Source organism: Trichechus manatus, unplaced genomic scaffold (genome assembly GCF_000243295.1).
Source record: "Trichechus manatus latirostris isolate Lorelei unplaced genomic scaffold, TriManLat1.0 scaffold00034, whole genome shotgun sequence".
Lineage (NCBI taxonomy): Eukaryota > Metazoa > Chordata > Mammalia > Sirenia > Trichechidae > Trichechus > Trichechus manatus.
This window is the reverse complement of record NW_004443970.1, coordinates 14,955,186-14,979,259: the sequence shown is the minus strand read 5'-3', so window position 1 is coordinate 14,979,259 and position 24,074 is coordinate 14,955,186. Positions and strand designations below refer to the sequence as shown.

At 38.4% G+C, this 24,074-nt stretch overlaps 1 protein-coding gene across 1 annotated transcript; it reads left to right on the top strand.

The window, feature by feature from the left end:
- PACRGL (parkin coregulated like) lies at nucleotides 1-23,678 on the top strand. Its single transcript, XM_004375146.2, has 9 exons — nucleotides 1-99; nucleotides 6,149-6,216; nucleotides 6,330-6,484; nucleotides 9,171-9,238; nucleotides 10,797-10,887; nucleotides 14,020-14,154; nucleotides 14,679-14,786; nucleotides 20,272-20,352; nucleotides 23,603-23,678. The coding sequence occupies exons 2-9, from the start codon at nucleotides 6,165-6,167 to the stop codon at nucleotides 23,657-23,659; spliced, it is 747 nt and encodes a 248-aa protein (XP_004375203.1). The 5' UTR covers nucleotides 1-99; nucleotides 6,149-6,164; the 3' UTR covers nucleotides 23,660-23,678.
- Nucleotides 23,679-24,074: the final 396 nt, after the last annotated feature.

Below are 24,074 nucleotides of genomic sequence, written 5' to 3'. Positions count from 1 at the left end.
TTGGTGACGGAGCGGCGGCTGTTGGCCCAGCGAGTGCTGGGAAGAAGGCCCCGCCTGGGGCAACGGCCGGTTTGCGGATCGTGGCAGAAAAGAGGAGCGGTAGGAATAGGTCCCAGGAGCAATGGGCTACGGGTGCAGGCGTCCCTGGCCTCAACTCTGGCTGGTTGACAGGGCCGCTGGACTCCGTTGCGAAGGACCCTGCCGATCCTGATCGCCTAGAGCGCGTCTGTTATTTCCTGGGGTCGGGCTTCGGCCAAGAGTAGCCTTCTTTGGCCTTATTTACCGACCTCATTATTCCCTTCCTCTTGTCTTTTAAATGAACACTTTGCTCTTTTCTCCCCCTGTCCACTTTTTAAACATGTTTCTGTCAGTTTCTACTTACCTTCATCATTTTTCAACTTTGTTCTACACCGTGGTCCTGAAGTGGTTTAGATATTTGGGAATGTGTGCTGGATGGAGGGGAAGAGACTGGGAAGATGTAAAGTAGATTTTTAAAGCCTTTGGATTTACTGTAGGGTATAAAGTGATTCGAGTAGGTGGCTATTGGGCTGTATCACTGTACTTTGGAAACTGAAGGAGCCTCAAAGATTAAACAAGGCTACTTTAGTGGCGAGCCTCTTGCAGTCCCGGAACATTCTAGACGTCAGGTTAGAGAGTAGGAAAAATCGTGGCCTCTGGCTCTGAGAATTTAGGCAGTTGATGAGTCCAAATCAACTGAAGGGTAACAGGTTTGGTTTGTTTTTTGAGTGCAGTAGTCTCAAAAGTAGAGTGTGGGAAGAAAGTATGTATAAGGAAAGAGATAGGATATATAAGCTATGTCAAACAATGACATAGTATTGACACAGGTGCCCTCGCTCCCTGGTAGAGGACCTGTAAAGTGGGTGTTCCACCCACACTCCCTTTACATCACCCCCCGTGTGTTATTTTATGAAATATATTTTTTACATTTCATGTTATTTTATGAAGAAGTACTCAGAAGAGTTGTTGAGTGTAAAATTAATTAAGCGTTTTTTCTTTTACAAACAACTCATGTTCCAGGTTTGTTGTCACTGGTATACTCCTAGGTGGATATTATTTTTAAAAAGTGAGCACATTTAAGTTGTGCTTAAGCTAGTGGATGATATCTTAACAATAAGTGAAAAAGTAATTGTTTTGGAAGGAAACTCTCTGATACAGGATGCTTTGTCAGTAGAAGTAAAATTTGTATTGTTGCGTGTGTGTTTTGTTGTTGCTGAAAATTACGTAAGCATATTATACATAATTGTCTTATGTACTTAAGAAACTTGGAAGCTCAGTTTTCTAGCACTTTCTAAAGTCTTCAAATGAAGTTTCAATGGCTTTTTAAACTCATTCAAAATATAAAAATGCAACACCTCATTAGTATGTTACAGGAACGTTTTGACAAGAAAGAAGATAGAAATTCAGCTGTAGAATTCCAACAAAAACTTTTGCATAATTGGTAGTTAGTGTTTGTCTTAATTTCCTAGTGCTGCTGTAACAAGAATACCGTAAGTGGATGGCGTTAAAGAACAAATTTATTCTGTCACAGTTTTGGACGCTAAAAGTCTAAATCAGAGTCTCCACCCTATCAGTTCCTTCCTTGTTGGTAGCTCCACGTTTTCCTTGGTTCCTTGGCGATATTCACATGGCATGTGTCTTCCCCCACACACGTGAATGTCTGTGTCTAAACAGCTTTTATAGCTCAGAAGTGATGAGGTTTAGGACACACTCTATGCTGGTATGGTCTCAGTAGCGTAACAAAGAGAAAGCCATTTTTGCAAAGAGGATCACATCCATAACAACTGGATTGAATTATGTCCACCCCAAAATATGTGTTGCAAATCTAACCTCTATGCCTGTGGTTATAATCCCATTGGGGAATGTGTTATCTTTATTATGTTATTGAGGCAGAATTAGTGTAGAGTGTGTCTTCAGTCAATCTCTTTTGAGATATAAAAGATGAAACAAGCAAGCAGAGCAGAGATGGGGTAAGATAGATGCCAAGACATGTGGAGATCTCCAGGGAACCAGGAAGCAGAAGCTGAAGAGACAAGGATCTTCCTCCAGAGCCTGTAGAGAGAAAAAGTCTTCCCCTAGAACTGACACCCTGAATTCAAACTTCTAGCCTCCTAAACTGTGAGAAGATAAATTTCTGTTTGTTAAAGCCATCCACTTGTTGTATTTCTGTTATAGCAGCACTAGATAGCTAAGATGACAGCGTTGAAAAACGTGCATTGTGCTTTGGTGTGGCCAGCTGTGCACCCTTCTCTTTGTGGATAGGTGCCTTTGTAGTGCGTCTTTTTCAGCTATGATAGTTACTAAAGCTTGGGATCAAGAGAAACTGAACTTAAGCGAGATCTTCATGTTGCTGTATCCCAAGGTGTGAAACCTAATTTTTCAAAAAGAAGGAAAAATATATATAGTCACAATGACCCCTTTATTACTAGTAATACTAATGCTAAAAAAGGCTTTGTACCATTAGAAACAAAATGATAATAGCTAACACTCATATATAGCATTTACTATGTACCAAGCACTTTCCTAACTCATTAGTCTTCATCATCACTTAGCGTAACCAGTTGCTGTTGAGTTGATTCTGACTCACAGCATCCCTGTGTGTGTCAGAGTAGAACTGTGCTCCATAGGGTTTTCAGTGGCTGATTTTTTGGAAGTAGATTGCCAGGCCTTTTTTCCAAGGCACTTCTGGGTGGACTTGAATTGCCAATGTTTTGGTTAGCAGTGGAGTGCGTTAATAATTTCCATCATCCAGGGACTTGAACATTACGAGTAGGTACTATAATTATCCCCAATTACAGAGTTGAGGAAACTGAGGCACATATTTTTTTGTTGTTGGTAACAGAAACTTAGATCATATTATTCCCTGGTCGGAGCTTCTCAAGTGGTCATAAAATTCAAGTGGCTTATGCTTCTAATCCTCTTGTCGACTCTCACCTCATCTCATACCACCCAGCTTTCCCACATCTACAGTACTTCAGCTCTTCTAGCCTGCTTTCTGTTTTTTGAAAACACTAAGCTTGCTCTTCCAAGGGTTTGTTCAAACCTTCCTTGACCTCCAGATTTCAGCAAATCTCAGTTTAAATGACACCTGAGAGGTTTCCCTGAGCTACCAATCCAAAGGAATCCCTCCTTAGTCACTCTTTCTAATCACCGAAATAAATTCCCTGCATGGTGCTTATTGCTGATTTTTTTAAATTTGTTTACTGTCTGTGTCTGAAGTAGAATATACATCTCCATGAGGGCAGGGACCTTTTCTATCTTGTTCTCTGTTGTATTCTCAGCAGGTTAGACAGTTCCTGGCTCAGAGGCTGGGATCTATATGTACTTGTTGAAATAAGCATTGAAGTGCAATATTAAGTCAACATATTTAAAGCCTGCCTTGGCTTATCTTGGAAACCCTGGTGGCATAGTGGTTGATACAGCTGCTAACCAAAAGGTAGGCAGTTTGAATCCACCAGGTACTCCTTAGAAACTCTATGGGGCAGTTCTACTCTGACCTATTGGATCGCTGTGAGTCGGAATCAACTCGACGGCAGTGGGTTTGGTTTTTGGCTTATCTTACCTTAGAATATTATCTGACAAATTAATGAGATATGCCATATTACTAGAAAATGCCTTTGTTGGGGATGAATGTGAAGTGTGATATTGGGAAGTAAGTCATGGTAGTGGAATGAGAAAATGAGGTCATTTTATTAAATTGAAATTATTCCGTGCAGAAATAATCTTATATTTAGTGTATTTTTACATGGTACTTTGATCTGGTCACATCATGCTTGAATTATTGGGCTAAATTTTATTAAGTGGAGTTTTGCCCCTCCTTTTGAAGATTGCTAATTTGTCAGGTAGATTAAAATAATCTCATATAAGGAATTGTTTAAGAAATTACCAGTGTTCATCCTGAAGAAAAGAAAACTAAGGATTTGAGAATGAAGATCCTTAAATATTTGAAAAGCTGTCATTTGAAAGTGGAAGACTTTACTTGTGTTTTTTTAAGGAGAGATCTCATATCGTAAATGAGGGGCAGTCATATACAAGGTGACCAAATTAAAGATACAAAGTGGGAAATGCTCTAAAGGAACAATAACTGGAGTATCGTGGAAGGAGGGCAGGGGGTAATCAAGTAGGAGTAAGAACAAGGAAGCAGTGCAGAAGTCAGAGTGCCATGGAAGCGTACAGCTGAGAAAGAAGATCAGAAAAGGCTCCATGGAATTTAGGATTGGAGGTAGGCCTAGAAACACTGGCAGGGAATTGGTTATATGAGTCTGGAGGTGGTGGTGGAGGGCTCCTGGATTGTTGCTGGGTGCCGTCGAGTCGGTTCTGATTCATAGCGACCCTGCGTACAACAGAACAAAATACTGCCCACTCCTGTGCCATCCTCACAGTCGTTGCTATGCTTGAGCCCATCATTGCAGCCATTGTGTCAGTCCGTTTCGTTTAGGGTCTTCCTCTTTTTCTCTGACTGTCTACCTTACCAAGCATGCTGTCCTTCTTCAGGGACTGGTCCCTTCTTATAACATGTCCAGAGTACGTTTCCATCCTCACTTCCAAGGAGCACTCTGGTTGTACTTCTTCCAAGATAGACTTGTTCTTTCTTCTGGCAGTCCATGGTATATTCAGTATTCTTCGCCAACACCATAATTCAAGGGCATCAGTTCTTCTTCAGTCTTCCTTATTCATTGTCCAGCTTTCACGTGCATATGAGGCGATTGAAAATACGGCTTAGGTCAGCTGCACTTTAGTCCTCAAAGTGACATCTTTGCTTTGTATCACTTTAAAGAGATCTTTTGCAGCAGGTTTGCCCATTTTCTGGATTAGAGATACAAATTTAGGGATAATTGGGTGGAGTAGGCAGGATTCATGGGGCATGAACTAGAACCTTCCCAATAGTAGCAGAGAAGAGGAAATTGTGAAAAAGGAAATGCAAATTGACTGCTTAGTGCATGCCAAATTCTACATGATTACATTGAGCTACTTACCTCATTTACTCCTCAGTAACAGACCTGGTAAGCTTGTATTGTTGTTGGTTGCTGTTGGCGTTGATTCCAACTTACGGTGACCCCATGTGTAGAACTGCTCCATAGGGTTTTCTTGCCTGTAATCTTTACAGAAGCAGATCATTGGGCCTTTTGTTCTGCTGTAACTCTGGGTGGGTTCAGACCAGGGCTTTGAACGGGTTCCTTCCGGTTTGAACCCCTGCTGAGAATGTACATTTCTAACAAGTTCCCAGATGACGCTGAGATGTTAATGCTGCTGGTTAGGGACCAATTCTGAGAACCACTAGCGGAACCACCCAGAAATCTTGTTAAAATGTAGACTCTGATTCAGTATATCTGGAATGGAAATGCAAATTCTCCGTGGGGGTTCATATGAAAGGAACTGGTTCGAAGCCCTGGTTCAAACCCCAACCTTTGGGTTAGCAGTCTAGCAGAAGCCGTTTGCAGCACCTAGGGATTTAATCTTGTATTACTACCTCCTGAGATGCAGACCCAGATCTGATCCCAAAGCTCCTTCTACCACATCACACCATGTTTATCACATCTGTATGGATGTGCAGGAAAAAGAAACAAAGATTATCCTGAGTTTTGCAGCCTAGAGGACCAAAAAACTGAGGATAGTTTAATAAACAAGGGATTCATAACTTCACTGTGATAACGTCAGGTTTGGTTTTGTTTACTTTAAGGAGCTTGTGGTACATTGGGTAGGAGAGCGCATTATGTCACTGGAAAAGTAAGACATGGTATGCAGACATTGCTGTTTTTAGCTTTGGAAATATAGAGACCAGAGATGACGGAGAATATGGGGATGTGCCATCCACCCCTTCCAAAATCTAGACCATTTCCTGAATATGACCAGAGGATTCCAGTAGAATTTCTAATAGCATGTTTGCGGGGTGGGGGGGTTATTTTTATGTATCTTATTTTCTTGCAGATGATTTTTAATTTGATGTTATTGGTATTATTCGAGGTGATATAATTTCATATTATTTCATTAGTCTCCAAGTATTTTGCTCCATCTCTTTTTGTATGTCCTTTACTGTATTCTCCTTTCCTCTGTTCTGATCTTTATATTGATAATGAACCCCCCCCCCCAGTTTTGTTTTGTTTTTTAATCAAGTATTATTCAACTGCAGGCATCAGAAAAAAGCAATGCAGAAATCAGAGTGTCATGGAAGTGTACAGTTGCGAAACAGAGTAACAGGTACAGAATTTTGCTTTATAAATGAAGAGGTGAAATTTGTAAATGACATTCTGTTAGACAGATGGTTGGGGAATGAGCTTTATGCTTGTATCTTTTTGTTCCATTTTTCCTAGGTAACTGTGATCAAAGGACATCATCAAGCGTACAAACAAAACACAGGACTACAGTTCAGCGAAGCAAATCCTCATCATCAGCCAGTTCTCCGGAGTCTGCAAGAAAACTTCATCCTCGACCGAGTGATAAACTTAACCCTAAAACCATTAACCCGGTAGGTGCAAGAAAAGATTCCTAATTCAGTAGATTTTCTCAAAGTTGTAGACATTCAGTACACTGTTGAATATTCTGAATGGTGCTAGTGATGAAGGAAGGCTTATGTGGTAATTGTGGTGCAGATAGAGATGACTAATGTCATAGATGTGGAGGTGAGACGGTGGAACGTAAAGATTAGTCTTGGTGTATCCTATCACATTCATGAATGAGCATTGTAGTGCATAAGACAAATCCCCTATCAGCTTTGTTCTTTATTTATGATGATTATTGTACTCAACATCAATGAAACAACTTACATTCAGTTGCCATGGGACTGATTACTTGCTCCCAAAGTTGAATACTGTAAAGGTCTCTGACTGCTCCTCTAAATTAGCTCCACCAGAAGTCCTAACTGTAGTGCTAGCCTACTTGCCCTCTCACAGCGATTTAATCAGATTTAGCAAACATAAAATTTACGCACATAGAAATGCATAAACTGTAAGTGTGTAAATCAGTCAGTTATCAAAAAGTGAACACACCTTTAAAGAGTATAATGAGAATGGTGAGGCACTTGACTAACTTTGATGGCCGGTAAAATATGGCAGATACTAAAGAACTATTTGAGAACAGGAGATTGTCTGACTTTATAAAAGAAAAATGAGAAAGAGTTTGAGCCTCTCTGTTCCTTTGCTCCTTTCTATAATCTACACAGTGTCATGGAAATTGAATACCTAAAGAATGCCCTAGTATCTTCTTGCTATTGCTTCCTTTTTCTGTATGTATTTAAAGGAGTCTCTGGTGACCCTTACAATTTCTTCTTTAAAGGAAAAGTCAACAATATTTAGTGGCCTTAGCCTTAAATTTTATTAAAAATTAAGAAAACTCTGGGGAGATAGTTTAATGATTTCACCTGGGAAAAGAGTATATAGAAAAGAGCACTTCTAAGATACGAAAAAGTTATCAATCTAAAAAGACTTGGTGGTATTGGAAGTCAAGATAGTGGTTACCTTTGGGAGAAAAGTTGGTAGGGTTGGACAGAGGCCTCGGGGAGACTTGTGGTGATGCAGTGGTTAAGTGCTTGGCTGATAACTGAAAGATAGGTGGTTCACACCCACCAGCTACTCCACGGGAGGAAGATGTGACGATCTACTGCCGTAAAGATTACAACCTTGGAAACTATAGGGCAGTTCTGCTCTTTCCTGTAGAGTCGCTGTGAGTTGGAATCGACTCGATGGTGCACAACAGTTACAGTTGGTGCACTGTTAACATTCAGCTTCTCCATCTGTACTTTAATGTACATAAATTGCAGATGAATCATAAAGATTTTGTTTTTAAGCTGCAAATTCAGTGTAGTAGTGCGTACTTAATAATGTTTCAGAATTGAAATATGGTCTGTGACAATATTAAACATTGAATGGACCACAGATGTTTTCATGGTAATGGAATTTTGATAAAATTAATCCATTGATTAAAAAAATTCTGAATCTGTGGGATATGGAAGATAAAACTATGATTAACTCCGTAGCAAATTAGAAAGGAAAGGAATTGCTTAGAATTTTATTCAGAAATTTTCCTGGTGGGTGTTTTGGAAATTTAGGGATTATTTACATGGCCGGTCAGACCAAAGAATACGATCATTTGCTAGTAGGTGGTAGAACTAAAAAAGTGTTCACGGTGTAGCACAAATTTATTTTAAGTTTTTTTCTGTCAATACAAACAGTATTTTTGCAAGTTCTTTTCTTGTCTGATATGACTATTACATGAAAACACTTAAAAACTTACATTTCTTTGTAGCAGGAATTATAATTAGATAAATGAAACATTACTGTTACTGTGAATTGTTACACAGAACATGAATTGAGCCTTGTAAAACAGTCTTACAATTTTGTTTTAATGAGATTTCAGCTGTGTTTTTTTGAGTCCCAGAGGAAAAAGGGCAAATTCTACGTTTATATTCTTAAGTAAATACACTAAACACTTGATATGATTTTTAAAAAAATCCTAGCTAGTTTTACCTTTAAAATAGGCTAGTAAATTTATATTTTGTAGTTTAGACAACTGTACTTCGTTTGATTATATTCAGATACTACATAGTAACATTTACATTTGTGCCAAAATCTTTAAGATAATAACGTATAGCAAAAGAAAGGTTGTGAGATTACACAATGTAATCAGACACAACCAGGCATGTTTGTAAGAGCCTTGCTTTGTCTTCAACTTTACCACTCCTGCCCAACCAGTCTTTGTTGTTTTTCTTAATAGAAGCATAGAGCCCATATAAATTCTCTGACCATCCAGACCATCCCATATTTGGCTGGAGAACAAGGAAAGTAGGAAGGTGTTGATAACTGAAAACAAACACTATTTCCTTGCACTCAACATTTAGCCCACAACTGAAAGGCCACAGTGGGGGGAGGGTGGGAAGACCAATCCATTCATTTTGGTTTCAGCCTCTTGGTTTCATTCTCTTTTGTAACAAGTTGGGGTGAAAGTAAGTACACAAAGTGTGATTGTGGTGTTAACAATGCTGGGAGGATTGTTTCTCAGACTCTGCTGATAAGGAGTGATAGACTTAATACCAGCATCATGACTTGAAAGTCAGGGGGCCGTTTGCCTCTGACCTGAGCAGGAATAGAACTGATTAGATACACAGGAAGTGGAGGTGATGGTGATATTTATTGTATTTTTGACGTTTTTAATTTCAGTTTGGAGAACAGCCCCGAGCCCCGTCTGCGTTTGCAGCTATTTACTCTAAAGGAGGTATTCCTTGCAGGTAAAATGAATACAAGTTATAACTGACCATGTTATTCAGAATAATTGAGTAAAATCAATACGCTATTCAGTTTAAATACGTTGAGAGTTTTATTTACTAGTGAGGTTGAAATAAAAGTGACTTATTCACACTTGGATTGGCATAGATCCCTGGACATTGTTGAAGCGATTTTAATTCAAAAATATAATTACCAATAGATCTCTAGTAAACCATCAGATAATTTAAGAAATTGAACAAACCACTTTCTGAAATAACCAATTTTAGCAAACTCAGGCTTAGGCAAGTTACAAATATATAATCCTATAATTGAAAGCTGGCAATGTAGTAGAATTGTTTATTTTTCTTAATGAGTACATATGGCTCTGTTTTCTTCCTTTTGGCTATAATTCTTACCACCTTTCTGGACACAAATCAGAAATATCTTAAAACACCATAGGTTACTAATAGTGTGTTATCAGTAAGATATTACTACCGAGAAGCATTAAAGTGCATCCAGTTTTTGCCTATTCTAGATGATAGAAATCTTCATTTTCATTGTGAAAAGAATCATTACAATAGTCTTTTTTTTGTTGTTCCAAAATTCAAGAAATGTAGCTTTCAATGATATTTTCAGATTTGGAGAACTGAGGAAAAAACAAGTTTTAGAAGCGTTCTTCTTTAGTTTATTGTACAATTGTCGTATTTAGATTCCTAATTGAAGCTGTATTTTAAGGTCCCCTTTCACCAATCTATTTTTGCTAAAAAAGCAAAACCAGTGTTACTGAGGCCTCTTGCCATTATGAAAACAATATTAAAGAAAGAGCCAACAAGACCGTTACAAAGGGACATGAAAAAAAATGTTTAGGGGTGATGGATAGGTCACTGACATGATTGCAGTGATGGTTTTACGGGTGTGTTCATGTATCAGAACTCCTCAGATCTATGTTTTAGATATATGCAGTTTATTGTATATCATTTGCACCTCAGTAAAGTCTTAAGAAAAAGAAGACACATCGGAGACCTTAATTTAAATACGGGGGCTACAACTTTGTAAACCTGGGCAGACCATTTCACTTTCCTGGCTTCATTTCTCATTTCCTTAGCAAGGATACAGCCTGCCCTGCCATCAGATCCTTAGTGTTAAGGTTAAATGATATAAATCTGAAAAACAGTAGTCCTTTATAAAAAAAATTATTGTTAGGAATTACTGCATTTTGCTTGTTTTCATTTTCCCTAGGTTACCTATTTTGATGTAATTATAATTGAAAAATTTCAAATGTAACCCTTACATCAAGACTCACAAATAACGACATGCTTGAGCAGCACATCTGTAGGCTTAACAGATGAGAAATTGTTTGGTTTTGCCACCAGACAATATTACTGAAAGAGTAGGATTTTATAGGATTATAAACATTGTTTTTAAAGATATACTTTACTATCTTTATAAAATCATGGTATTTCTACATGTTACAAAATAATTCTAATATGGTTGTGTCCTGTAAAGAGTATGTGTAAGATAATCACTGTTTAATGTATAATTATGTTTTCCTCGGTATATTCAGTGACTTTTATGTTTTAGATTGGTGCATGGTTCAGTAAAACACAGATTACAGTGGGAATGTCCTCCTGAAAATCTTCCATTCGATCCTCTTCTTATTACTTTAGCTGAGGTAAATATACCATTCTCTTCTCAATGCTTATGAAAAATAAATTTTAAATTGGACTAAATGTTACTTTCGTAACTCTTTAGTAGATCATTCTGCAATTTTGAAAATAGAAACCAAATAATAGGCATTAAAACATTATACCCTCATTTCATCCACCTTAGCAACTAAATATGATTAGTGTTTTTTTTTTAAATTTGAAGCTCGACAATCAGCTTTATAAACATGGAATTAGTCTACCCAGGGATTTCTAGGTAAGTAGGTAAAATATCTATACTCCGTTCAAAAAATAAAAACTGAAATGAAGATTATTCAAACTAGTTAAATCAGGAGAACATCAGGGGTTATAAAACTTAATCCACATCAGAGAAAGATGAGTGGCTGGTCTATTTATATATAATCAATCTTGTTTAACATGATGTGTTTCTTAGAGAACTGATACTACTACATACAGCTTCTTCTGGAGACTTCTCTGACACTTGGCTCTACTTGTCCATTTTAAATAGAATATCACGGAAGTTGTTTTTATAGAGAATTAAAAAAAACAACTAGTTATGCTAGAGTCCTCTATATAATTTAACATTTGTATCAGGAGAAATAAGGAGCCTTGGTGGCTCAGAAGGTCTGCGATTCAAAACCACCAGAGGCTCTACAGGAGAAGGATGTGGCAGCTTGCTTCCATAGAGATTTACAGCCTTGGAAACCCTATGGGGTTACTGTGAGTTGCAGTTGACTTAATGGCAGTAGGGTTGGTTTTTTTTGGTTTACCAGGAAAAAAAGCTGGAGGAATGTCAGCCTCAAGTGAATCAACGATATCTTCTGTTAATTTTATTCCTAGAGTTAGAAGTTGAGAAATGAATTAACTAGGTTAAACAGTTAGTCATTTGCCTGTTTTGAAAGTTGAGGGTGATGTTTTATGTTGTCATTGTTAAGAAAACCATAAAAACCCCAACCTGTTGTGGTCGAATCAATTCCGACTCATAGCGACCCTATGGGACAGAGTAGAACTGCCCAGTAGGGTTTTCAAGACTGTAATCCTCATGGAAGTAGGCTGCCACATTTTTCTCCTGTGGAGGCACTGGTGGTTTCAAACCACCAAACTTTTGGTTAGCGGCCAAAGTTTTAACCACTGTGCAACCAGGGCTCGCATTGTTAAGAAACAAGTCATTAAATTACAAATTGAAGATATTAATCTAGATAGGTAATGCCATGTTCATAGATAAGTCATATAGTAGTAAGTGATCTAAATAAAAACATACATTGAAAACAAAATGACTTGAGTGTTTTTTCTTTAAAGAACATTAGCCTTTCCTATACAGCCAGTGGGGGTGGGGGGTGGGCAGAGCAGGAAAAAGTATGTAAATAATTTTACCTATTATAAATACAAAATAATGAGATTTCTTAATTGTAATGAAGCATCACAATCTTTTGTTCCCCCTTTAGTTTTCCAAATGCTTTTAATCTCTTATGTGAACATACCAGTTACTACCGAAGTCTGCAGAATTGTTTTAGGTCTTTGCTTTTCTTAATTTATAGCTCAGCTTGTGGAAGAAATTTGATATTACAAATGGTATATTTGTGGGTAACGTATTTTGAAATTTAATTCTGATCAAAACCTTTTAAACTTGATATTAAAGATAAAGAATTTAGTGATATTTCATTAGTTCTTTTTTAAACTTTAAACCTTTTACGTATGGTAGCAAACCATGTTTTAGTCTAATAAATAGTGGTGCTTTTGAAAACACACTCCAGCTAATGATGGCGAAGGGGCAGGGCTTTAATTTTAGGAGTCTTTAAAGTTTGGACCGTGTAAAACTCAGCCCCTTATATACCTTTTGTCCAAACACTAATGGTTTTATTTTTGTCTTGGGTACACTTCCTTTCTACTTGTTTAATAATCGGGACATAGTGGCAGAAGAATCACTATTGAATCCACTTTGCTTCTCTACCAGAGCTCCTGAATCTCTGCGGTGAAGGGGTTAGAGATACTCCTGAGACGTCAGGACCTGCACTGCATAGTGGTGCTGGTGTGTCTACCAGTGTAGTTTTCAGCATGCCAGCATCAAGGAAAGGAAGTGTGTGATGACTGCTTGGAAGCAGAAAGTTTGGTCAGAAGGATAAACTGGTTGAATATTAGTACTTCTTGGCATGACTTTGCAAGCCATTTATACTTTTTTCACTTCATAAGTAATTGTTAAATTGAGAGAATATTGGCGTTGCTTTCTTAAATCTTTTCTGAAAAGGTCAGATGTCCTTTTTATCTTGATTTGTAGTGATTGGTTAAATCATGAAGGAGCACTATCTAATTGTTTCTAATGCATTTAGAGTGAAAAGCATAATGAGAAATGATTTACACAAGGTTTTTTTTTCGCATTTTCATTTCAAATTCCAATATTACAAATGACATTTGAAATCTTAAGATGCTTTTGTACATAGTCAAATCTTTGTTTTCTTTGTACCTTAATGTAAAATACCTAAATATAAAAAAAATACAATTGGAAATGGTAGAACTATAACTAAATAAGTAGGCATAATGATTAAAGACTTTAAAATAAATACAGGCATACAAAGTACTTTAGAAACTTATTAAACAAGTTATAAAATTAGTGTAAAGGTAGAGGTATACAGTCAAAGTAGTGGGTTATAAACATATGTTTTGGATTAATTTGCTGTACTTGCAAACAGTGTTTCGGGTGTATATAAAAGATCTTTTTAGTATCCCAGTGAGTTTTCTGTTCCTCTTTCCTCTTTTTATTTCTTTCTGTTTACCTGTCTTTTGTCTCTCCCATGCTGTAGGTCTTTCTCCTCCTTTCCTTCCTCCCTCCCTCCCTCCCTTTTTTTCTTCGTTTTTTTTGTTTTCCTTTCCTTTTTTATTCCTTTACGTTCCTTCTTCCTTTTCTTCATGTTCTTTTCCCTCCTTTCCCTCCTGTTGATGGCCATCCTTCCTGTCTCATGTATGACCTTTGTTCCACAGTTGGTCCGTGTAATTGAAATAGTAATTAATGAAGTTATATCATGATTAGGAAAACATAATAATACTAATAAAACTTTTGATTTCCACTTAGACTAGTAAGGATTCACTTTTTTTGTTTTTGCTAAACAAAATGGGTAGTAAGTTATGTTTGTTGTCTTTGGCAGGGTCTGAGAGAGACTAAGCACCCATATACCTTTGTGTCAAAGGAGGGTTTTCGAGAGTTACTTTTGGTCAAAGGTGCTCCTGAAAAAGCTGTGCCTTTGCTCCCTAGACTGATTCCTGTGTTAAAGGCAGCTCTGGTATGTCCTTTTGTTCCTTTGTACTTTCTGTTTCAAAAGCACACGATAGAAGGGAAAGAAAAGAATTTAGAATGCATTTAGAATATTTATGTCTTTTATTTTTCTCCAAATCTTATGTAAATTAGTCCTTTACCTGTGATTTTCCTCTGTGCAGTGCTTGCAGAATTATTGCACTGTTATTCAGGGCCAGATGATTATGTACTTGAAGACACCTTTTAGAGGATGTGTTAAAGATAACGGGACATTTTGAGTAATCAGAGAAAGTAATGAGCCTTAAATCTGCCTGTCCGTATGCTGCAATGTATCTTAGTTAATGCTTCAGTCAGGCTGAAAATTTGTTTCCTTTTTTTCTTTTTTTTTTGTCTTAAGGATTGTTTTTTAAATTCTGAGTTTGATTGATTATCTTCTGATTTTAAATGTTCCGTCTTATTTTTTCTCTACTTGTTACCCTTTCTCCTAACCCTTCTGTCCTTTTCTCTTTCCATTCCCTCCTACCCGACTCTCCCAACCAACTAACCTGACAGGTCCATTCGGATGATGAAGTGTTTGAAAGAGGACTGAATGCTTTGATGCAATTAAGTGTTGTTGTTGGCCCTTCTCTAAATGACCATCTGAAACATCTGCTTACAAGCGTAAGTACTGAAAAGATGAGGGAGTAGTTGTGTACATTTATCACATACTGTTCTTATCTCTTCATGATGTAATGGCTTCAAATTAATCATTAAAATAATTAAAAACCTTAAAAAATGTTATCGTCCTAGCCAGAAAATATAAGACCAGTATTTTAGAAAACATTTTATTAATGGACATTGTTCTCTAGGTTTTTGTTGTTGTTATTGTTGTAACAGAAAGCACCTGCAGAGTTTCGGGTTGTCATAAAAAGTAAGGAAAAGTTGAATGGACAAAAATTAATGAGTAGTGTAATGGTTTTATGCCCATTTTCTTAGTCATCTACTGCTGCTATAACAGAAATACCACAAGTGGATGGCTTTAACAAAGAGAAGTTTATTCTCTCACAGTCTTGTAGGCTACAAGTCCAAACTCAGGGCATCAGCTCCAGGGGAAGGCTTTCTCTCTCTGTCGGCTCTGGAGGAAGGTCCTTGTGATGTATCAGTCTTGCCTTGGTCTGGGAGCATCTCAGTGCAGGGACCTTAGGTCCAACGGGCACCCTTTGCTCCTGGCACTGCTTTCCTGGTGGTATGAGGTTCCCATATGTCTCTGCTTGCTTCTCTCTCTTGTATCTCAAAAGAGATTGGATTAAGACACTATCCAATCTTGTATACCTCATCAGTATAACTGCTGCTAATCCATCTTATTAGATCATAGTGATTGAATTTACAACACGTAAGGAAATCACATCAGTTTACAGAATGGTACACAGTTATACAATACTGGGAATCATGACCCAGCTAACTTGACAGATATTTTTGGGGGACACAATTCAATCCATGACACCCATGGTATTAGCTATGAATTATAAGCAGTGCTTATACACTCACTTATGTGACGGTATACTTCCAAAGCCATGTTTTCACCTTTTCTCTTTTACTTTGTGTGATCTTCAGTGTGTCTGTAAATGGCATTCATGATGATACCTTTTCCTGTTACGTGTAGTTTAATTCTTGTCACAAGTATACGTTGGGACACTGTGCCATTTGAAAGGCCCCGAAGACCACTCTCAGGTTTAATGATTTACTAGAAGGGCTTGGGGACCTCAAATTTGCAGGTGTGGTTTATTGTTGTGAAAGGATACAGATAAAATCAGCAAAGGGGAGAGGAGCATAGGGCCAGAACCAGGGGAGACCAGGCACCGAGCCTCTGGTCATCCTCTCCAGGTTGAGTCGTGCAGGATTCAGTCACGTAGACATGGATGACCACTTACATGGCTGACTGTAGTGTCCAGCCCCTTTGGAAGTCCAGCTGATAGGTCTTAACCCAAGGCCCCAACAGTAAATCACATTATTAAATAGACTATAGACTATCTAAGGAGCCCTGGTGGTGAAATGGTTAAAGCACTCAGCTGCTAACCGAAAGGTCTGTGGTTTGAAAGCCCTGCAGGAGAAAGATGTGGCTGTCTGCTTCCATAAAGATTTACAGCCTTGGAAACCCAACAGAGCAGTTCTACTCTGTCCTATAGGGTCACTATGAATTGGAATCAACTCAACAGCTATGAGTTTTTTAAATAACAAGGACATCTTCTGAGAGGATTGGGACAGGGGAGGTGAAGGGGAAGTGATATGTAGAGAAAAGGAATCACACTGGATTCTTCTTCAGACTCAAGTTCAGCAAGGACCTTTGCTTCCTAAACAGCCTCCTACCCCTGCTGCCCATCTCAGCAGTGAACAAAGGACAGATGAACAGGTGAACTACGTAGACTTGTTTTATTTTGTTTTTAACCTTTATGGATCAGTGATGTTAACCTGTGATCCTTCACACTCCTCCCCAGGGCTCTGCTTTTCCTAAGACAAGGGCTAGCTGAAAGGGCCTCTAGCCTTTCTGGGGTGTCCACACTCTGGGAAGAAAGACCTAGACACCACAGTGGCCTTCAGATTTGGCTGGGAGAGAGCTCTGGAATTAGGCGGTGCTGGGGGTTAGTTCCTCACTGAGACTCCATGCAAGGTGCTCTAGCACTCCCTCCTTACCTGCCTTATCCCCACGCCCCGCTTCAGCAAGAAAGGCTTCCTTTTCACCTGATTTAGCAACGCCTGCATTAGATGTTCATTTGAAGAAAGGTTTCTCTTCTAGAAAAAGAATTTCAAAACCAATTAGTGAGACTATACACAATTCCTCTTCTTTATGTGCAAAATAAGTCATATCCTTTTTAAACTTCAAATACAAAGGACTGCTACTGACCCTAGGGCAGTGACCCTCAAACTTTAGGGAACGAATCAGCTGGGAATTTTGCTAGAAATACAGAATCTGGGCCTTCACTCCAAGATTCTTGTTAAGTAAGTATAGGGTAGGGCTCAAGAACCTGCATTATTTTTTCTTTTATTGTGCTTTAGGTGAAAGTTTACAGCTCAGATTAATTTCTCATTCAAAAATTCATACACATATTGTTATATGACCCTAGTTGCAATCCCTATAATGTGACAGCACACTCCCCTTTGTACCCCAGGTTTCCTGTGTCCATTCAACCATCTCCTATCCCTTTCTACCCTCTCATCACGCCTCCAGACAGCAGCTGCCGATTTAGTCTTATGTATCTACTTGAACTAAGAAGCACACTCTTCCCGAGTATTATTTTATGTATTATAGTCCAGTCTAATCTTTGTCTGAAGAGTTGGCTTCGGGAATGGTTTTAGTTCTGGGTTGACGGACCATGTCTTCTGGGGTTCCTTTAGTCTCAGTAGGACCATTAAGTCTGGTCTTTTTACCTGAATTTGAGTTCTGCACCACACTTATCTTGTGCTCTGTCAGGCACTCTGTTGTGTTCCCTGTCAGGGCAGTCATTGTTGGTAACTGGGCACCATCTAGTTCTTCTGGTCTCAGGCTGATGGAGGCTCTGGTTTATGAGACCCTTTTGTCTCTTGACCTAATATTTACCTTGTGTCTTTGGTGTTCTTCATTATTCTTTGCTGCAAGTGAGTTGGGACCAATTGATGCATCTTAGATGGCTGCTCACAAGCGTTTAAGACCCCAGATGCTGCTCACCAAAGTGGGATGCAGAACATTTTCTTAATATACTTTGTTATGCCAGTTGACCTAGATGTCCCCTGAAACCATGATCCCCAGACCCCTGCCGCTGCTACTCTGTCCCTTGAAGTGTTTGGTTATGTTTAGGAAACTTCTTAGCTTTTGGTTTAGTCCAGTTGTGCTGACTTCCCCTGTATTGTATGTTGTCCTTCTCTTCATCTAATTCTTGTCTACTATCTAGTTAGTGAATTTCCCTCTCCCTCCCTCCTCACCCTCGTAACCATCAAAGAATGTTTTCTTCTGTGTTTAAACCTTTTCTTGAGTTCTTATAATAGTGGTCTCACACAATATTTGTCCTTTTGCAACTAATTTCACTCAACATAATGCCTTCCAGCTTCATCCATATTGTAAAATGTTTTGTGAATTCATCATTGTTCTTTATCATTGCATAGTATTCCATTGTGTGTATGTACCATAATTTGTTTATCCATTCATCTGTTGATGGGCACCTAGGTTGTTTCTGTCTTTTTGCTATTGTGGACAGTGCTGCAGTGAACATGGGTGTGAGTATATCTATTCGTGGGATGGCTCTTATTTCTCTAGGATATATTCCAAGTAGTGGGATTGCTGGATCCTATGGTACTTTTATTTCTAGCTTTTTAAGGAAGCACCAAATCAATTTCCAAAGTGGTTGTACCATTTTACATTCCCACCAGCAGTGTATAAAATTTTCCAGTCTCTCCACAACCTCTCCAACATTTGTTATTGTGTGTTTTTTGGATTAATGCTAGCCTTGTTGGGGTGAGATGGTATCTCATTGTAATTTTGATTTGCGTTTCTCTAATGGCTAATGATCATGAGCATTTCCTCATGTATCTGTTAGCTGCCTGAATGTCCTTTTGGTGAAGTGCCTAGAATCTGCATTTTTTTAACAAGTATCTTAGGTGATTCTGAAGTTGCTGGTAAACCCCTGATGTCAGAAAACTCACTCTGAAGAATGCAAACCTAAGGACTGTGAGAGAAGCATTTTCTTGTCCTTCGCTGGGGCATTGCCTGTCTTCTCAGAATTGCTTTACTCACATTTTTTCATCTTTCTGGGAGTCTCTTCTAACCCTCCCTGACATTTGATGACCTGACTAAGGGGACTCGGTAGGCAGTGTTCAGTGGTGTGAAGTACTCCTGCTGGCTTACTTTCATACCAAGAGGAGGAAGGATCAGAAAATAACTTTCTATGACAGAGGCCTATGAAGAGTATGACGAATGACTAATTCTTGCCTGGGCTTTAGCTGTGTCTTCGTCTCCTGAGGCTGCCATGACAAAATACCACAAAGTGGGTACGTAGCTTTGAAGAACAGAAGGTTTTTGTTTCACAGTTCTGGAGGCTGTTAGGCAAATTCAGGGTGTCAGCAAGGTTATATTCTTTGTCTCCAAAGGCTCTAAGGGAATATCCTTCCTGTCTCTTTCAGCTTCTGTAGCCCCAGTTGTTTCTTGGCATTCCTTGCTTATAGATAAATCCTGACTTACTGTCTCCCTGCTGAGTAGGACTGACACTCTCTCTTTCCATGTCTGTCCTCTTTAATAAAAGGCCATTCAGCGGGGGATTAGGATTAGGACCCACCTTACTCCAGTAAAACTTCATTAACTGGTAACAACTGCAAAGAAAAACCCTATTTCCCCAAACAAGGCTATATTCACCAGCGCAGAGGTTAGGATCGACATATCTTCTGGAGGAGGGGACACCATTCAGTCCATAACAAATAGTATTCCCAGAAAGTGGAGCTGTGAGCAGGTAGTGCTATAGGCTGAGGTAGTTACGTTGTTAGGTGCAGTAAGGCAGGCATTTGGTGGGAACACTGCCACAGGTTGTGCTTGATTGCGTGAATTGTGTTATTTCCCTCTTTGCTCCTGTGATTTAGTCCTCACCCACCCTTTGCTCCCTCCCTTTTTCAGTCAAGGTTCTACCTGTCTAGCTGAGGCTCATTCAGGACTTATCTTGGGATAGTAGTCTATGGTTTCTAATCCAATCTCTCTGTCACTGTTATTGACTTATTCATTTAAATGTTCTGTTCATTGTCTTCTCTTTTTATTATAGGAAACCATGTGTTTTATAGGCTTAGCTTTCTAGCATAATCCTCCGGTGTTATTACAAATCACAAAATGGAAATACATTATTTCACAGAAAATTTATTCGATACTGTACTGTAGCAGATTTCATTGCATTGATATTTAAAATAATGTAAATTCATTTTTTTAAACAAATAAATTGGTGTCTATTACATGTCAGATTTCAATTACATGTTTCCTAAAAGAAGCCTTGATATCTCATACAAATTAAGCAATGTTCGTATATTTATTGTACAGTAAAAAACTTAGTAGGCATTATTTCTAGTTAGCCTGTTAGTAAAGTTTTACTTATGCTTCTAGTGAATAATGGTACTTTTTCAAGTAATTTATTTTTCCCTCCAATCTGTTTTTTAAAAGCTTTCCAAGAGACTAATGGACAAGAAATTCAAAGAGCCAATCACCAGTGCATTGCAAAAGCTAGAGCAGCATGGTGGGAGTGTAAGTACAGCATTATCCCTTAAGTCAGTACTTTTTTTTTTAATCTTTAGTCATATTACAAAACACTGTATTTATTTATTTTTATTGTGCTTTAGATGAAGGTTTACAGAGCAAATTCATTTCTCATTAAACAAGACACATATTCTTTGGTGACATTGGTTGCCAGCCCCACAATGTGTCAGCACTCTCCCCTTCTCAACATTGGGATCCCCATTGCAAGCTTTCCTGTCCCCTCCTGCCTTCTCATCCTGCCTTCTTGTCCTTGCCCCTGGGTTGGTGTGCCCATTTAGTCTTGTTTTGTTTTACGGGCCTGTCTAATATTTGGCTGAAGGGTGAGCCTTGGGTGAATTCAGTACTGAGTTACAAGGGTGTCCGGGGGCCATACTCTTGGGGTTTCTCCAGCCTCTGTCAGACTAGTAAGTCTGGTCTTTTTTTGTGAGTTGAAATTTTGTTCTACGTTTTTCTCCACCTGTGTCCAGGACCCTCTATTGTGATCCCGGTCAGAGCAGTTGGCAGTGGTAGCCTGGCACCATCGAGTTGTGCTGGACTCAGTCTGGTGGAGGCTGTGGTAATTGTGGTCCATTAGTCCTTTGGACTAATCTTTCCCTTGTGTCTTTGGTTTTCTCCATTCTCCCTTGTTCCAGATGGGTGGGATCAGTGAAGTATCTTAGATGGCTGCTCACAAGCTGTTAAGACCTCAGGCGCTACTCACCAACATAGAATGTAGAACATTTTCTTTATAAACTGTTATGCCAATTGAGCTAGATGTCCCCGGAGACTATGGTCCCCAGCTCTCAGCCCAGTAATTCAGTCCCTCAGGGAGTTTGGATGTGTCTATGGAGCTTACATGACCTTGCCTTGGTCAAGTTGTGCTGACTTTCCCAGTATTGTGTACTGTCTTACCTTTCACCAAAGTTACCACTTATTTATTGTCTGTTTAGTACAAAACACTATAACTTGTATTATCTCATTTCAGCTGCAAGTAACCATGTGAAGTTGATACTGTTATTTCCGTTTTGAAGCTCAGAGTTTGTGTCTTGCCTAGGCCGCACAGTGTTTGAGCCCTGGGATTCAGTCCCAGGTTGTGTAAATACAAGACCTTGCATTCCCCTCTGCTTACTTACTGTGTGGTACCCCACATGGTGCTGCTTTACATTTTTTCCTTTAAAGTATTTTGACTTTCTTTGCATGGACCATTGGAAAATTCAGAAAACAAAAGGATTAGCTTAGAGAGCTGATTGAAGGAAGAGTATCTTTCATTTTTTTCTTCTGCCATCCTTCTGTCTAAAAAAATGTAGAATCTGCCATAAACAAAGACTGAAATAGCATTTTCAGATGACTGTGCTACTGTGTCTGTAAACACAGGCACACACACACACACAAATAGTTCAATTGATTATTCTGTGTTTTCAAGATGGGAGAATGTGGGGGAATTTCATTACCATCTCAGTACTGTCAGATAACTAGGTTAATTGAGTTTTCATCTTTTGAAAGAAGTGGTCAAATCGTTGAGTCTTAGAATTATTTTCATAAAGAAACGATCCCTTCTTGTTTTGAGAGATTAATCAGATCTTAAATGGTACAATTGTGTGCATGAGTGTCTTAACATTGCCGAATTTAGTTGTAGTACATGTACTTCTAACAGAATTATAATAAAGTTTGTGGGCGCATGTACAATTTTAAAGTGGCAGACATTTTAGTTTAAACTTTACTTACTTAATTTGACCCATTTCAGTGACTTTTAAAGTGATTATATTCTTTTTATGATGAACGCCTGGTTTAAAATTTATGAAGAGAGTAAGTTCTATGTTTACAAGATAATGCGTTTCTTTGTTGTGAGTTAGCCCCTAGGCAGGGTATTAGCATTCAGACACCTTGTTGATGAGGCATGTAAAACCTCACTGTCCTGAGAATTTGATTGCAAAATGAATTTATCTTTACCTCTCCTGTGAAATTCAAGTAAACAGATGCTCAATAATGGTGGCACAGCTTTTTTGGCTTCAGTGCACCCTCCTGAGTAGGACTGACGCTCTCTTTCCATGTCTGTCCTCTTTAATAAGAGGACTGTGGACTGGTACTGGGGAAATGGCAGGTAGACAGGGGGCAGGCCCAACATGTTAGATATCTTAGGGTGGAGGTAGCTTGCTTCTAAATGAACTTCACAAAGACCATATTAAGATTCGGAGGTGAAACATAGATGGTTGGTTGACTAATCAAGATCCCCAGGCTAGCAAGAGGTTCCTCTTTTATTGCCACTCTTACTAGTTTTGAATATTGCTAATAACAGAATAAGAAAGTATTTTGTAGTTGAAAGGGCTGCTGAGTGCTGTTTATTTTGTTTGGACTTTTACTCTTCTATTTTCCTCCTCCTTATGCTCTACATAATATTTTAACAAATAATCAGTGCAGTTACAAAAGAAAATTGAAATTATGTATCAGAGACTTTCCCTTAATTATTGTTGTTTGCTTCTGGTACTTTGTAATCTGTCATGAAATTAATGAATGCTCTTCTAAGAACTTCAAAGTTTATATGTCTTTCTCTTTCTTTAAATGTTAGAAAGGAGTCTTTAAAAGGATTCTTCTCAATATTGCAGTTTCTCATTTTTTTAGGGCTTGAATATATCACAGTGATGGAAAGACTCATCTGGGGAACCAAAAATATCAGTTACAAATACACGGTGTCATTTTCTTATAACTAATCATCTTACTACCTGCCTGCTTTTGTTTATTGCCAATTACAATTCAAACCTGGTCACTCTTAGCCTGGTTTAGTTTTCTTTCTAAGTGATGAGCATGTTTGTCTTGGGATAGACACACACTTATTTATACAGACCCCAATGTCTACTGAGTACTTGAGAAATTTACAGTGTGCCAGTATGCTACTAAGTATAGACATTAAGCTTATCTATTCACTAGAACCCTTTGAGCTGTGTTTTGTTGTTACCCCCCTTTAAAGATCAAGAAAGAGGTGCAGAGAAGTAATTAGCCCCACATTTGACAGTGCAGTGAGGGATAGAAGCTGGATTCAAATCCTGGTAGTCTGGCTTCTAACTACTTCTTTAGTTAGATACTTTAAAAACCAATAACAACCTACATACTGTTTAAGTCTGAAAAAAGTTTTCTTTCCATTGTTCTGCTCTTGTTTTGTTTTTTAGAGTTGGGCATGTGTTAGGAATGTTCCTGCAAATATAGAACCTTTTAGGGTAATGCTCCATGTTATTAATGATGCTGATTTTTTTTCTGTCCACAGGGAAGCCTCATTGTCATCAAATCTAAAATCCCAACCTACTGCTCTATCTGCTGTTGAATAAGGGAGCCAACAAAAAGCATCTTAGTAGGTGGTGACAGGTATTCAAAGGTCGACTGCGGGTGCCTGTGGAAACTTTCAGATTCATTTCAGTTTTTCTGTTTTGTAAATCACAGCCACAATTCATTATTTACTAGGTTAAAATGAATATACATGGTCCCACTGAATCATAGTAAAAGTTATTCATCATTAAGAAAGAACGGTTAATGATGGAAAGCTATTAAAAGGAGTTCTATAATAGTACAGTTTTGTGGGTTTATTTTTCACATTTTTATGGTTTGTGTGAAGAACCATAATGGGTTTACAGCATCAGATGTGTTTCTGTTTATTTTCTAGTGCCTTTTATTTATAGCATCCCTTTGTAATAAATTTTTTTGCTGCACTTATTTTTATATTTTGCCATTATTTGTCAGTT

Excerpts from the sequence above, each read along its gene's own strand:
- PACRGL (XM_004375146.2), top strand. The coding sequence starts at position 6,165 with ATGCAGAAATCAGAGTGTCATGGAAGTGTACAGTTGCGAAACAGAGTA. Across the intron at positions 6,485-9,170 it reads ACCCTAAAACCATTAACCCG|TTTGGAGAACAGCCCCGAGC; the intron begins GTAGGTGCAAGA and ends TTTTAATTTCAG. Across the intron at positions 9,239-10,796 it reads AAAGGAGGTATTCCTTGCAG|ATTGGTGCATGGTTCAGTAA; the intron begins GTAAAATGAATA and ends TTTATGTTTTAG.